The sequence below is a fragment of the Polyergus mexicanus genome, unplaced genomic scaffold (assembly GCF_030449975.1).
Source record: "Polyergus mexicanus isolate NDT 795.1 unplaced genomic scaffold, iyPolMexi1.0 SCAF_5, whole genome shotgun sequence".
Lineage (NCBI taxonomy): Eukaryota > Metazoa > Arthropoda > Insecta > Hymenoptera > Formicidae > Polyergus > Polyergus mexicanus.
Window position 1 is genome coordinate 5,125,512 of NW_027223325.1, and position 13,619 is coordinate 5,139,130.

The following is a 13,619-nucleotide window of genomic DNA, read 5'->3' on the forward strand; positions in this document are numbered from 1 at the left end:
GAGACAAAATCACCAATGAGATGCTAAGAAAAAAGACAAAATAGGCCTCCCATGTAATATCTCTCTTTCTACAACGAGCGCGCGTTTGTTTATCGTAATGCTCAATCCAGTCTATATATCTATGATTACGTTTACACGTCACCGCTAATCGAGTTTAATAACATCCGTAGTTGTGAAACTGGCCAATCATAGCTATTCCTCTAAAGAATGGAATGACTGTGATTGGCCAGCCTTCGAACTACGGATGTTAACCCCATTAGGGGTGACGTGTAAAGTGGGGAGCACACACTTTTGCATAAGCGCATAATGACAAGCATAAGTAAATTGATTGGTCCATTTCCTTATGCATAACGAAATTGACCAATCAATTTACTTATGCTTGTCATTATGCGCTTATGCAAAAGTGTGTGCTCCCCGCTTAAACGTAGTCTATGGTCTGGACCATGAGCATCGAAATAAAATCGCCATATTGATTTAAATAGCATACTCATTGGTCCAGACGGTCTTATGCTATGCATACGCAGCTATGCTATAATTTATGTGTGACAGGCTTAATACACACAAATTGACATAGCTGCATACAACAGCACGCAAACATTTTATTTTTATGTTTTTACGTTAAAAAGTTACTTTAAGTTTTCAAATGAATGTTCATAACATTATATAATCAGAAGTGTTTCCAAAATGTATTTGTGCTGTTGGTTTTGAGTGGAATTGTATCTAATATATCGCGTTAATAATTACCCCAGTAAGCAAAATGTTAGCAATATGTCGACAGATTGGCAACATATTCGATCAGAGTATCGCGGCAGATTGGCATCAACTGCGTCCGCATTAAGCTTTTATTTTGTCAGCAGATTCTGTTGACATAACCTGACAGCAGATTGACGGCAGAAACCGAGCAGATCTGTCAAACACAATCTGACGACAGATTGGCGACAGAAATCGAGCAGATCTGTCAAATACAATTTGATGGCAGATTGGCGGCAGAAATCGAGCAGATTTGCACAATATATTTTGATGGCAGATTGACGGCAGAAATCGAGCAGATCTGCACAATACATTTTGATGGCAGATAGGCGGCAGAAATTGAGCAGATCTGCACAATACATTTTGATGGCAGATAGGCGGCAGAAACCGAGCAGATCTGCCGTAACTATTTAGATGAAAATAATTAATACATAGAAATAAAAAATAAATTTTTAATAATTTATTTATAATTGTATCTAAATATACAAAGATATACATAATTATAACATAATATTCACCACTTTTTAAAGTTACTAAATTATTTAATAATTATAATAATATTTATCCAACACTATTTTTAAGTTTAAAATTTATATATTTTAAATTTAAAATCTTCTTTGTTGCCTGCTCCGTAGAGATTCTTCGTTGCCTCCTCCTCCTTCTCCTCCGTAAGTACTCCAGGTTGCCTCGGAAGCCTATATAAACATACAATATACCAAATATATATTAATGAAAACCGTAATTTTTACGTATTAGCACGGGAAAATGCTAATACGTAAAAGAATGAAAAGTTTATTAAGCACTGAGAAGTGCTGATTAATTTCGATATGGGCATTGAAAAAGGCCGATTGATTCCGTAATAGGCACTGAAAAGTGCCGATTAGTTCCGTAATGATACTGAAAAGTACCGTTTGCGAAGCGAGGAAGTTCCGAGAAGCTTTAATATTTTTAAAATGGGCACTGAAAAGTGCCGTTTGGTTTCTTCGCTAGTGATATCCACCGACCGCTTTCGTCTTGGCGCTAAAAGTACTGAAAGCCTTTGATTGACTAATCAGAACGAAGAAATCTTTGTTCCGATTGATCAATCAAATGCTTTTAGGTCCGGTTTCTCAACTTGCTTTAACCGGAGTTTAACTCATTAATGAAGGATTCACATTGCGTCCGATGTACAAACGTCCGATTGGATATATCGGACATCAGATGTAATGAGAATTCTCCATTAATGAGTTAAACTTCGATTAAAGTAAGTTGTGAAACCGGACCTTAGTGATTGTAGCGTCAAAACGAACACAGCCACTATCACTTACGCAATCCATCCGTGGATTCGCCTCTCCTGAAAGTAATCTGTAAAAAGAACATTTAGTATATTAAAAAAACAAAAATAACTAAGAAAATAAAGCTATTATTATTATTACTAAAAATAAAATGGCTACTCTGTCTCTTTCTCTCTCTCTGCACATACATACACGCACGCATGCACGATATAAACGCAAACGTACGCACGCAAACGCACAAATTTAATATATCAAAATTTCACATACCAAATTTAATCATCTCTTATTCTCCTGTTTTCTTCCTTTTGTCGCTCGTCGCTCCAAAAATCGCGTGGTCTTGGATTGACAGGATGAGTAGACCGTGGACCGCGCGCTCTGCTCCTCCATCTCTCTTTACCTGTTCGCAGGGCTTCACGCATTTGTGCTTGAAACTCCGATCGAGTCGGATTGTTTATGTATCGATTGTTGCACACAGCATCTGAAAAAGAAATAAAAAATACATTGTCGTTAATGATAATAATACTGACTACAAATATCTAGAAATCAATAAATGAGATGATCATACCGTAAATTGCCAAAATAAGGCGAGTATTGTATAAAGATCGTGGACCTCCTTCACGACCCCACCAGGTAAACGATGGCGTTAAAGAATCTGTCAACGCCTCCTTTAGACACAAATTGACGGCTTCCTTTAACGTGAACCTACCAATGTACTCAAAGTAATGCACCTAAAAGAATAAATAAAACGTATGGATTGTATAAAAAAGTATATACATATAATATTACATATCAAAATAGGACAATACAAAATATTTTTGTACCAACTTACAATTTCGGAATAACCATCATCATCGATATCTTCGAAAATATCCATTTCTTCCAGAGAAGATATAGGAAGGATGGCCGGTTTAGTCGGTGCACGACGGCGGTTGTCGCTCTTTAAATGCTGCACGCATTTCAAAATATTTTGTAACAGACCATTTATTCTTCTGTAAACAAAATATAATATTATCAGGACATTAAAAGTCATTAATTATATTAATCGTATAATATTGTCAATCTTGAAACTTTAAATTTCTAGATATTTGAAATTTTCGACTTATATATATTGTTTCGACTTATATATATTGTTTTGTTTCTAAAAATTTATATAACTCAAACAAAAATTTCTAATTATTTTTTTAAATTATTTCAGAGTATTTTCAATATCAGTTTTAATTTTTTAAACGGAATAATATATCTATTTTATAACAATTTCATAAAACACTTTGTGGCAACATTGAATTGCGAGATTAAGCAATATACAATCACTATCAATACAATAAAATCAAAAAGATAAGTTGGAGCTTAGTGTATAGATGTTATTTTGCAACGTCACAAGAATTACATTATACAAAAAGCATAAAAAACCAAGTGTTTCGATCCACTTCGGATTATTTTCAATAGTCATGTGAAGGTAAAGACTTTAATGTTTGCATGCCTCAGTTATTCTTCTCATTAAAGTCTTTACCTTTACATAATTATTGAGAATGATCCGAAATAAATCGAAATATTTGATTTCTTGTGACCTTATACCTTTTAATATTTAATTCTTGTTACGTTACAAAAATAACATCTACACACTAAGTTCTAATTAGTCTCTTTTTTTATTGATATTGATTTTATGACAAATTCAAAAATGTGTAATGAAGTGTAGGAATTTGTCATAAAATACCTTATAAATCTCTAATAAAATAGATATGTTGTTCCATTAAAACAAAAATTAAACTGGCATTGAAAATATTCTGAAAGAGAAAGAGAGAAAAGTAATTTAAAGTTACCATTTAAGTTATTATATAAATCTTGTGAAACAAGATCACTTTTATTTAAAAAATTTGTTATTTACTCTATTAAAAATTAAAAGTAATCGCGTTAAAAAAATTATTTTGTGTTAACATTTATGTTAAAATTACAGTCTGCGTTATATTTCACTGATACTCACTTTAGTTCTGCTTCAAAGCGGTCTAAGCGTTCGTTTAGTATCCTGCAAACATTAATTCATATTTTATACTTGCTTAACACTTGCAAATGTAACAAATTTGAAATTTTTTTCATAATTTTTACAGCTATGTGCATTCTTGTAGATGTAATAAAATTTAATTTACTATGTTTAATAATGTAAATATGTTTAATAACGTAAATTAAACAATAATATTTACTGTCATAATTTTAATGTAATTTTAAAATAAGATTATGAAGCACAATGATATATAATTAGTAAAAAGTAAAGAGGGGTTAATTGGAACTTGACATGTAGGTATATGTCATGATGTAAAAAGAATTACAATTTATAAGGCATGAGACTTACAAAAAATTAAGTATTTTGATTCACTTTGAATCTTTATCAATGGTTACGTAAAGTTTATATGTATAATGATACAAAAAAAAAGGTACAATAGGAACACGCACACAAAAATTGAGATTGTAGAAAATCCTGCGAGGAAAAGAATCTCAATTTTTATATGCGTGTTCCCATTGTATTTTTTTTTATCATTATAGATATAAATTTTACATAATCATTGATAAAGATTCAAAGTGGATCAAAACGTTTAGTTTTTTGTAAGTCTCATGCCTTATAAATTGTAATTCTTTTTACATCATGACATATACTTACACACTCACACTCACTCACTCACTCACTCACACACACGCACGCACCCGCGCACACACACGCACCCACACACACACACACACGCGCGCGCGCGCGCGCGTGTGTATATATATATATAAACTTACGGATTATTCGATTCATCGAAGGATCTCTCAGTACAGGTGGCTTCAGATTCTCTTCTTCGTTCATCTGGTAGTTGATAAGAATCTCTGATGTCTGATGTAGTGCCATACTTTTCCTGAAACTTATTAATACCTGTATTACTTGAGTGCGCAATGTTATCAATCACTGTATGATTGGATGTGGGATAATGTGTGGGATATGTATGTGTGTGTGATTGTGAAAAACTATTTTGAGGAGATAAGTATGATGGAACATTTGTATGTAAGTATGGGATGTTTTGTGTATGCGTGTTTGTTTTAGGCATATAAATGTTGTAAAGATTATTTGAATTAATTGGTTCATCCATCGAAGAATCTTGCTCTTCTAAAAGTGTCCTCAGCTCGCCGATGTCCTGATCGATATTTTCATTCGCGTTATTCTCTAGTGTTCTTCTACGCTTTGGAGCCTCGTCCGATGATGATGTCGTCTGGTAGCGCAATGGTTTCAATACAATGCGCTTCGGCCGTTCCGACATTTTCCTATAAACAAAAGAATGAATATTAGAAAAGTATATGTGTGTGTACATGATGTAATATTACAGATATAATAAAATAACAATAGAAGCATTTTTATACCTGTCTATTATGAAAAGATTATAATTTGAAATATAAATGCGCACCGAAGAAAGACAAAGCTGTCACACACAAAAATAAAAGAGAAATACAATATGAAGATTTAACATGCGATAGCAAATATATATGTAGGCTGTTCCGAAGAATGGAATGCAAGGAAAACTGAGACAGAAGATAAAATACAAAATAATAATTGTAAAACACAGAAGATGTGTAGAAAAGAAAAAGAATAATATATCATGCTCTCTCGAATTCTTATAAATATAAAAACCAAAAAACTTTAAATTTTTATAAGTTATATATAAGAACGTAGCAATATATAGTATACTACAATTTCTCGTTATGTATAATAGCAGCAACTATGTATTGAGATGCTTCCGAATGATTTTCTTCATCACTGTCGTTTTCTTCATTATATGTCGGATTCCAAAGAGGCATTCTGTAACATTTAGCACGGACTTTTTGTAGATGGATACGGAAAACCTCGTTGCTCAACATAGAACATTTATACACTTGGAGAACAGAAGACAAAATGCCAATATCATAAAAATCATTAATATGCAAAAATTTTTTAACTTCCAAAAGATACGAATTATTATTCTTAACAATTTCAAAGACAATGCAAACTGATCCATCATGTAACAGACAGCAATTATCACGCATATCTACACTTAATGATATTCCATCAAATATGATCTTACGACATCGAGAATAATTGTTACTTACATGTTGCACAGATACGTGAATAGAAGAATCATTGTCACGATTCTGATTTGTTCCGTGAATTTCTATCTCTGCCATTCTATTGAAGAATTGCTGAAGAGATAATCCTGGCTTTCTGCAATATTTTCTAAAAATTGTCATGTTATTTTCGTATGGAAAAGCAGAAAAAGAATCTAATTTACCAAGATGTCTCACATCGTTAGTGAGATGAAGAAGACCATGTACATTATAACTATTAAAAGTTGAACCGTAAAGATTTTTACTTCGTTGAACAAATTTTTGCAGCGCAAGCTCTGCAAACCGTAGTTGCAATTTTGATGGTGAATTTGAAACCAAAATTCTTATAGCTACGTGTAAGAATACAAAGTGCTTGTATAATTGATCATCTAAAATACCATATGTTACAACTATACCTGTATAGAGTAAAAACTGACGAAACTCTGTGGCTTTATATTTAGAGCATGCATCGAGGGATCTAGGTCGTCTTGAAAAATCCGAAGGGCAATATTCTTTAAGAGTGTTTAGTCTCGCACACATAATAGAAATGGATCGGCCAGACAATTTTGACAATCGTGAATATTTCCTATATATCCATGCGGATAAAAGTTTTTTCATTACACCCAGACATACAAGGTGCATATATTCAAATGGCACTTGTGAAACCATACCTATTGGAACCATCGACAATGGACTCTTACCTTCTTTATGATGATCCCCATCCACACACCTTATATATTCCTCATCGGTTCGAAGAGGATGATTGACATCATTGAAGACATAACGAGCTTCGCTACGTGTACCAGAAACTTTGCATTTGGAACAAGGCTGACTAGATGTATGGCCACGATGATTCAGGATAAATGCACGAGCTGGTGCATCAGCTATGAAGCATCTTAAGCGTATGGGCACTTTATTGCCATGAAGATTTATTCCACCATTGGACATTATTCTATCAATATCTGCAATAAATTTCTCAAAGAATTTATTAGGATCATATGGCTTCTGCGTACCCTTATAGATTCCTGCTACTATCGGTTTTGTATGCTGGATATTTGCAATTCTATATTGAATTGGCCAAATATGAATGGAACCTGATTTATCTAAAGCACATCCATCTGTATTAAAATCTATTTCCAATTGATCAACAATAGATAAAGATGAAACACACATAAGGCATCGAATAATACTTGATTCAAGATCGAAATGAATATATTCGCCTGGTTCCACAATAGACACAGCAATACAATTTCGTAGTGTATGTAATAATGTTCTAACATTTTTCGGCAAATTATAAAAGCTAGAATGTGTACGAAGAAGGGATAATATATTATTTCCTTGAGCATGTGTTAGATTATTATCTACAAAACAAGATGCTAAGCGCTCGCGAAAAGATGGTTCTGTTTGTGTAGTGAAATTGAAAAATGATGATGCTGCATCACTGGTATCAGAGATAGAAGAAAAAGACGATTCATCGCTTTCTGTATGCATATTATCTCTAATATTGCAAATATCATTTATAACAGAAGACGGACATTCTGGAGACGAACTACATTCTACAATAAACGAACTGGAAATATTCGATTTATTATTATTAGCAGCAGCAGCAGCAGCAACTTTTGGAGAAAGTAGTAACCGTAAATTATTTCTAATCTCGGACATAACCCTACTTCGCTGTCTTACAGATAATCTGTGCAGCGATTTCCGCGAGGTAGATAATTTTAAATTAATCGATTTCATAGTTACGTCTGCTCTGACAGTATTTGAAGCTGCAAGCGCTGTATCTTCGCCAATAAATAGCCTCTGTGATCAAATCTCACTTTTTTCTTCGTTCACCACACTTAACTCGCGATAGTTGAACTCAGAATGATCGATGCTCTCTTGGAGCTTGGAGCTTGGAGCGATGTGACGTGAAACAATCGATAAAGCTACGACCAATCACAAGCTGTAGGATATGTAATTCACCCAATGCGGGAACGTCAACAAACCCCGCCAAAATAAAAGAACAATTATTAATTTTTACGATCGTAATAAAAGAGCAATTAATAATATCGAAACAAAAATTTCTTCGTTCTGATTGGCCAATTAAACGCTTTCAGCACTTTTAGCGCCAAAACGAAAGCGGTCGGTGGATATCACCAGCGAAGAAACCAAACGGCACTTTCCAGTGCCCATTTTTAAAATACTGTGTTCTCAGGAACCTCCTCGCTTTTCAAACGGTACTTTTCAGTACCATTACAAAACCAATCAGCGCTTTTCAGTGCCTATTACGGAATCAATCGGCCCTTTTCAGTGCCCATATCGAAATTAAATAGTACTTCTCACTGTGTGTGTGTGTGTGTGTTTATTAATATATTTTTTATTCTTTTACATATTAGCACTTTCCCGTGTTGATATGTTAAAATAATGGTCGTCATTAATATACAGGGTGTCCCATAATTCGCGGATCACCCTTTAAGAGAAGGTAGAGGGTGTTATTCTGAACAGAAAAGTCCTGTAACATTTTTTTCTATAACGCTTATGCGGCGTCTACAATAGAGATTTTAAACCATAAGCCTTAAGAAATTGACCAATCATAGTCGAGTATTCTTCTCATACTTGATTGTGATTGGTCAATTTCTTAAGGCTTAGGGCTTAAAATCTGTATTGTAGACGCTGCATTAATAAAGGAGTTATTATTGAGCAAAGTCTGGCCAATCAGCGCCGACTTCTAGCTGGGCGTACGTCAGTGAGCCCCGCGCTGTGCCGTAAGTAAAGTATGCGCCGCCGCACACTACTAGACGCGCGGCTCACCGACGTGCGCTCGGCTAAAAGTCGGCACTGATTGGCCAGACTTTGCTGAATAATAACTCCTTTATTAAGCGTTATATAAAAAAATGTTACAGGACTTTTCTGTTCAGAATAACACCCTCTACCTTCTCTTAAAAGGTGATCCGCGAATTATGGGACACCCTGTATATTTGATCTTTTTTATGTTTTATATAGGCTTTGGAGGCAACGAAGAATTTCTACGGAGCAAGCAACAATCTCAGATTTTTAATTTATTTAAAATATATATATTTTAAAGTTAAAAATAGTTTGTCTTGGATATATATAAGTATTGTTTTAATTATAAAATAATTTAGAATTTTATTTTTTATTTCTATGTATTAATTATTTTTCATCTAAATAGTTACGGCAGATCTGCTCGATTTCTGCCGCCAATCTGCCATCAAAATGTATGTGCAGATCTGCTCGATTTCTGCCGCCAATCTGCCATTAAAAAGTATTCTGCAGATTTGCTCGATTTCTGCCGCCAATTTGTCATTAGATTATATTTAACAAATCTGTTCGATTTCTGTCGCCAATTTGCTATCAGATTTATTGACAGACCTGCTCGCTTTCTTCCGCCTATCTGTTGTCAGGTTATATCTGCAGGACCTGTTACAATTCTGCTAACAGTCTGTCGACGTAATTGAAATTAACAGACTCTGTACTAAATTTGTAACCTTTCTGCTCACAAAAATTTATAGCAGACATTTGGCAAAATCTGTTTAAACAGACTTGGCTGTCTGGGTATGAATTTAAAATATATATATTGTAACAATATATAACAATTCATACATACATTTATTTACAAATGCATCAATCTGAAGAATAAATCCTGAAGAACTATGAATTTGATATAATAGATACAATTCTAGCAAAACCACAGATGAATAGACAGATAGCCAATGGCTTAGGTTAAGGCGAGACTGCCATTTCCGTGCTCAGATTATCGACACACTATGCCCCTTACCGACAGACTATGCCCCTGGTTTGAGTCCAGACTAAATATATCCGATTTTGTCGACAGACTATGCCCCTGGTTTGAGTCCAGACTAAATATATCCGATTTTGTCGATAGACTTTGCCCCTAAGTGCAAATCCGGACTAAATGACCGCGAGACGAGTGTGACAGTGTGAGAGATGAAATGATGAGAATAAACATGAGATTAATAGACAGATCAGTGACGCGATATTGCAGCGGTGGCAAGCGGCCGGCGAACTAGAACAGTTTATGACAGATAAATTAATTATTTCAACAGTAATATAAAAGTTAATTATTATATTTTATATATATATAAATAATTTATCTGTCATAAACTGTTTTAGTTAAGTCAAAGGAGCTTAAATCAAATGTAAGGAGAGAGTGACAGAAACGTAAACCAAGCTTCTAGGAGACAAAAATTGAAACAACGAAACGTAAAAGAAGCGTTTTTTTTACGTTTCGTTGTTTTAATTTTTGTCTTCTAGAAGCTTCGTTTACGCTTCTGTCACTTTTTCCTTACATTTGATTTACATTCCAATATTTATTTTTGTCAGAGTTTTGCTTCTTGGCTATCTATATGTAATATTTGACTTTTTAACATAACTATTTTAAATATGATAATACTAATACTTATAGTTTTTCTTTCAATAATTTTTAATAAAATTATACAATGCAATATCGCTTGCATTTAAAAATTTGTTTTTTGCGTCCGATAAAAAAAGAAACTATTAAAATAATTGGATTAATGCTAGGAATATATTTTATTTTCGTATATATATTTTTTATACATTTATATACTCTAAACAGCGTCAAATGTTAACAACATTATTTTTTAAATTTAAGTACTATTATTTAGTAAACCCGGAAAAAAATAGATTAAATGTAAATAGATATAATATTATATCTAATAATTAAATCTCGTTAGATGTAAAAAATGGAAAACTTAAGATCTACTTTTAGATTTAAGCATATATATCTTATATATTTTTAGATCCACTTATGTAACAATTTAGATCTAATTGTAAGTAGATCGATATAAATCTATGTAGATTTACACTGGTAGATCTATCTAAATCTCTGTACATCTTCAAAGATCAACTAAGATTTAAGTATACGTATGATGATCTATTTAGATCTACTGGTGCAGATCTATTTTTGAAATAGATCTGCATCGATAGATCTATCTGGATCTAAATGGACCCAAATAGCAAAGAAATGTTTAATAAATGTTTGAAACTTATTTTTTAAGATATATATTTTTAAAACGTTTCTAATTATGAGTGAAATCTGTTTTTATATATTTTTATTTAAAAAAACTCTATTTTAACGTTTATGTAAAATAAGTCTTGATTCAACGTTTATTAAATATTTAATTTTTTAATATTTTATTGATAAAATATTAATAAACATTTTTAAAATATCTTTGAAAATGAGCTTTAAACATTTATTAAACATTTCTTTGCTACTTGGGGATATGCTTACATCTAAGTAGATCTTAAGTTTTTCATTTTTTAGATTAACGAGATTTAATTAGATATAATTACATCTATTTACATTTAATCTATTTTTTCCCGGGAAGGTCGTCTATGTATTTTTATTTTCTCCAAACTTTTTGAAACTTTTCTTTGTGTTTATTGATTTTATGTTCTGATAAATGTTATTTTCTTACCATACATCTTGTAAACTTAAAAAAATTTATATATCTCTATTTTGCTATTAATAAATTTTTATTTTATATAGGTAGGTATATGATAGGTATATACATATTGCGGTGTTATAGACAAGTCTCTTTTAAATAAACAACAAATAAAAACGTAGCAATACATTTTATTATTAATTGAAAGTACAATATTTGCGTTTATACATTATATAAAAAGTATATAAAAATTGTTGGAACGTAGAATGTAAATTGTAAAATATGATAATTAACATTACATAATTTGAATAAATATATAAAAAATATTAAAAATATAAAAAATTTTAAAAATCAACTATAAATTAGTTACCTGTGGTTTAATTTTCCTTATATATATATATATATATATATATATATATATATATATATATATATATATATATATTAAAATTATAAGGGATAAAATCCTTCTTAGTGTTATGCCACAAATATAATAAAATAATGAATTCCGATTTAATCTACGTGCAAACCAGAAATAAATTATGATATCTATTGTCATCAGCCAGTCTCAAAACATCGATATCTATAATAATGAGTAATTATTATATACCATATGCATATTACTAATTATAATGCATAAAAAGAAAGAACTTGAGATTTAAATACTCACGTGTTTTTTGAAGAATTATTGTATTCAGACTCAAATAAGATTTAAATAGAAGAATTTATATTAATTTCTATGCATACATTTTCAAAGAGATTTATACTTGTTCTTCATATTTGTGTAATGTACTCTGAGTTGCATTATGACAATATATTCTTAATCCATTATACCTTATCATCTGCATGTAAAAAAATGTGACCCTGAAATATATCAAATAAATAAAGTATGCATCTGCATGTTGCAAATTACATATTTTTTCTTAAAAGCAACTAAATAAATTTGTACGTAATAATTAAATAAATATATATTTATGTATTTATAAATGTAATAAAATATATATATACATACGGAAAAAAGGCATTGAACAGGCATTCTGCCAGGCGCGCAAAGTTGTAACAAAGCGCAGTCTGTATTGTGTATTTAAAATGCTTTTTTATCCCAGCTTTAGATTTATTGAGATATCCGTTGATGTTTTTTATCTTTATCTTTTTACATGTGCTTTATGTTCCTCAGTTTTTGACACTTTGTTCTTATTTCTTTTGATCCTCCAACTGTGTTTATTCTTTCTCTCCTTCCATTGTTATTTTTTTTGCAATTGCATATATCTTGACTCTTATCATAAAGTCCAACATTTGGATTCTATGCAGATAGCACTCGTTGTTTGGGTCAAACCAATCTGCAGCTACATGATGCTGAACGTGTTTTATACAAATCTGAAGAAGATTTCTTTTCACATCTTTTAAATGCCAATATTTCTTATAACAAGAGTTGAATGCTTGAAGTTGAAGAGCAACAATATTTATAAATACATCCGTTGGCCTTGATAGCCATTCAACTTCTGGTCCATCTTCGTCTTCGTGTTCATATTCACGTAATTGAATGTAAATCTCATTATCATTTGATCCCTCCATCGGTGTTTTTATATTTGTTTCACGGCAGCTGTCGCACTTAGTATTTTTGTAATTATTTTGAGCAATATATCCTGCAAAATATGCAATTGCATTTCCTTCATATGTCCATGGTGAATTACTGTTGTCGATTATATTTATTATAAAGTTGTCGGAATAGTTCTCTTCTGAATATTTCGTTATTTCTTCAAAAGCTGTCGCAATAAGATCATCATTATCGTCATTATCCATTTCAATTGGAAAAGTTAATTCTTCTTGCAATTGAACAGTATTTATGGCTTCCATTTCACGAACTTCCGATGTACTCTCCGTTAACGAAAGCGTTTCTGGACAAGTTACGTTGCATTTACCACTTCCGTAAATACATCCACTTGATAATATATGGCGCAATGTTAACCGTACCATTCTCGCGGTGGGATTACGGTTGAATTCTCCGCGTCCTCTAACTTTTCTGAATGTATGCTCTACGGAATCCTGATTACATAGTGCTGTA

General features: G+C 32.0%; 1 protein-coding gene and 1 pseudogene across 6 annotated transcripts; both read right to left on the reverse strand.

Moving 5' to 3' along the window:
• The window catches only part of LOC138933293 (uncharacterized), a 107,014-nt pseudogene that overhangs the window by 48,522 nt on the left and 44,873 nt on the right, over positions 1-13,619 (reverse strand).
• LOC138933116 (uncharacterized) lies at positions 1,221-7,974 on the reverse strand. 6 transcript variants are annotated; one of them, XR_011446927.1, is made up of 9 exons: positions 7,875-7,974; positions 5,740-7,090; positions 4,800-5,315; positions 4,006-4,047; positions 2,854-3,013; positions 2,590-2,752; positions 2,292-2,502; positions 1,659-2,094; positions 1,221-1,445 (listed from the first exon to the last, which is right to left on the reverse strand). XR_011446927.1 is itself a non-coding variant. In XM_070295614.1 (8 exons), exons 1-6 carry the CDS (start codon positions 7,866-7,868, stop codon positions 2,297-2,299), a joined length of 3,216 nt encoding a protein of 1,071 aa, XP_070151715.1. In that variant the 5' UTR covers positions 7,869-7,974; the 3' UTR covers positions 1,221-1,445; positions 2,058-2,094; positions 2,292-2,296. The 6 variants fall into 6 exon arrangements, 3 of the variants coding, with proteins under 3 accessions (XP_070151715.1, XP_070151716.1, XP_070151714.1); XR_011446926.1 differs by having other exon boundaries at positions 2,854-3,010; positions 5,740-7,974; XR_011446925.1 differs by having other exon boundaries at positions 5,740-7,974.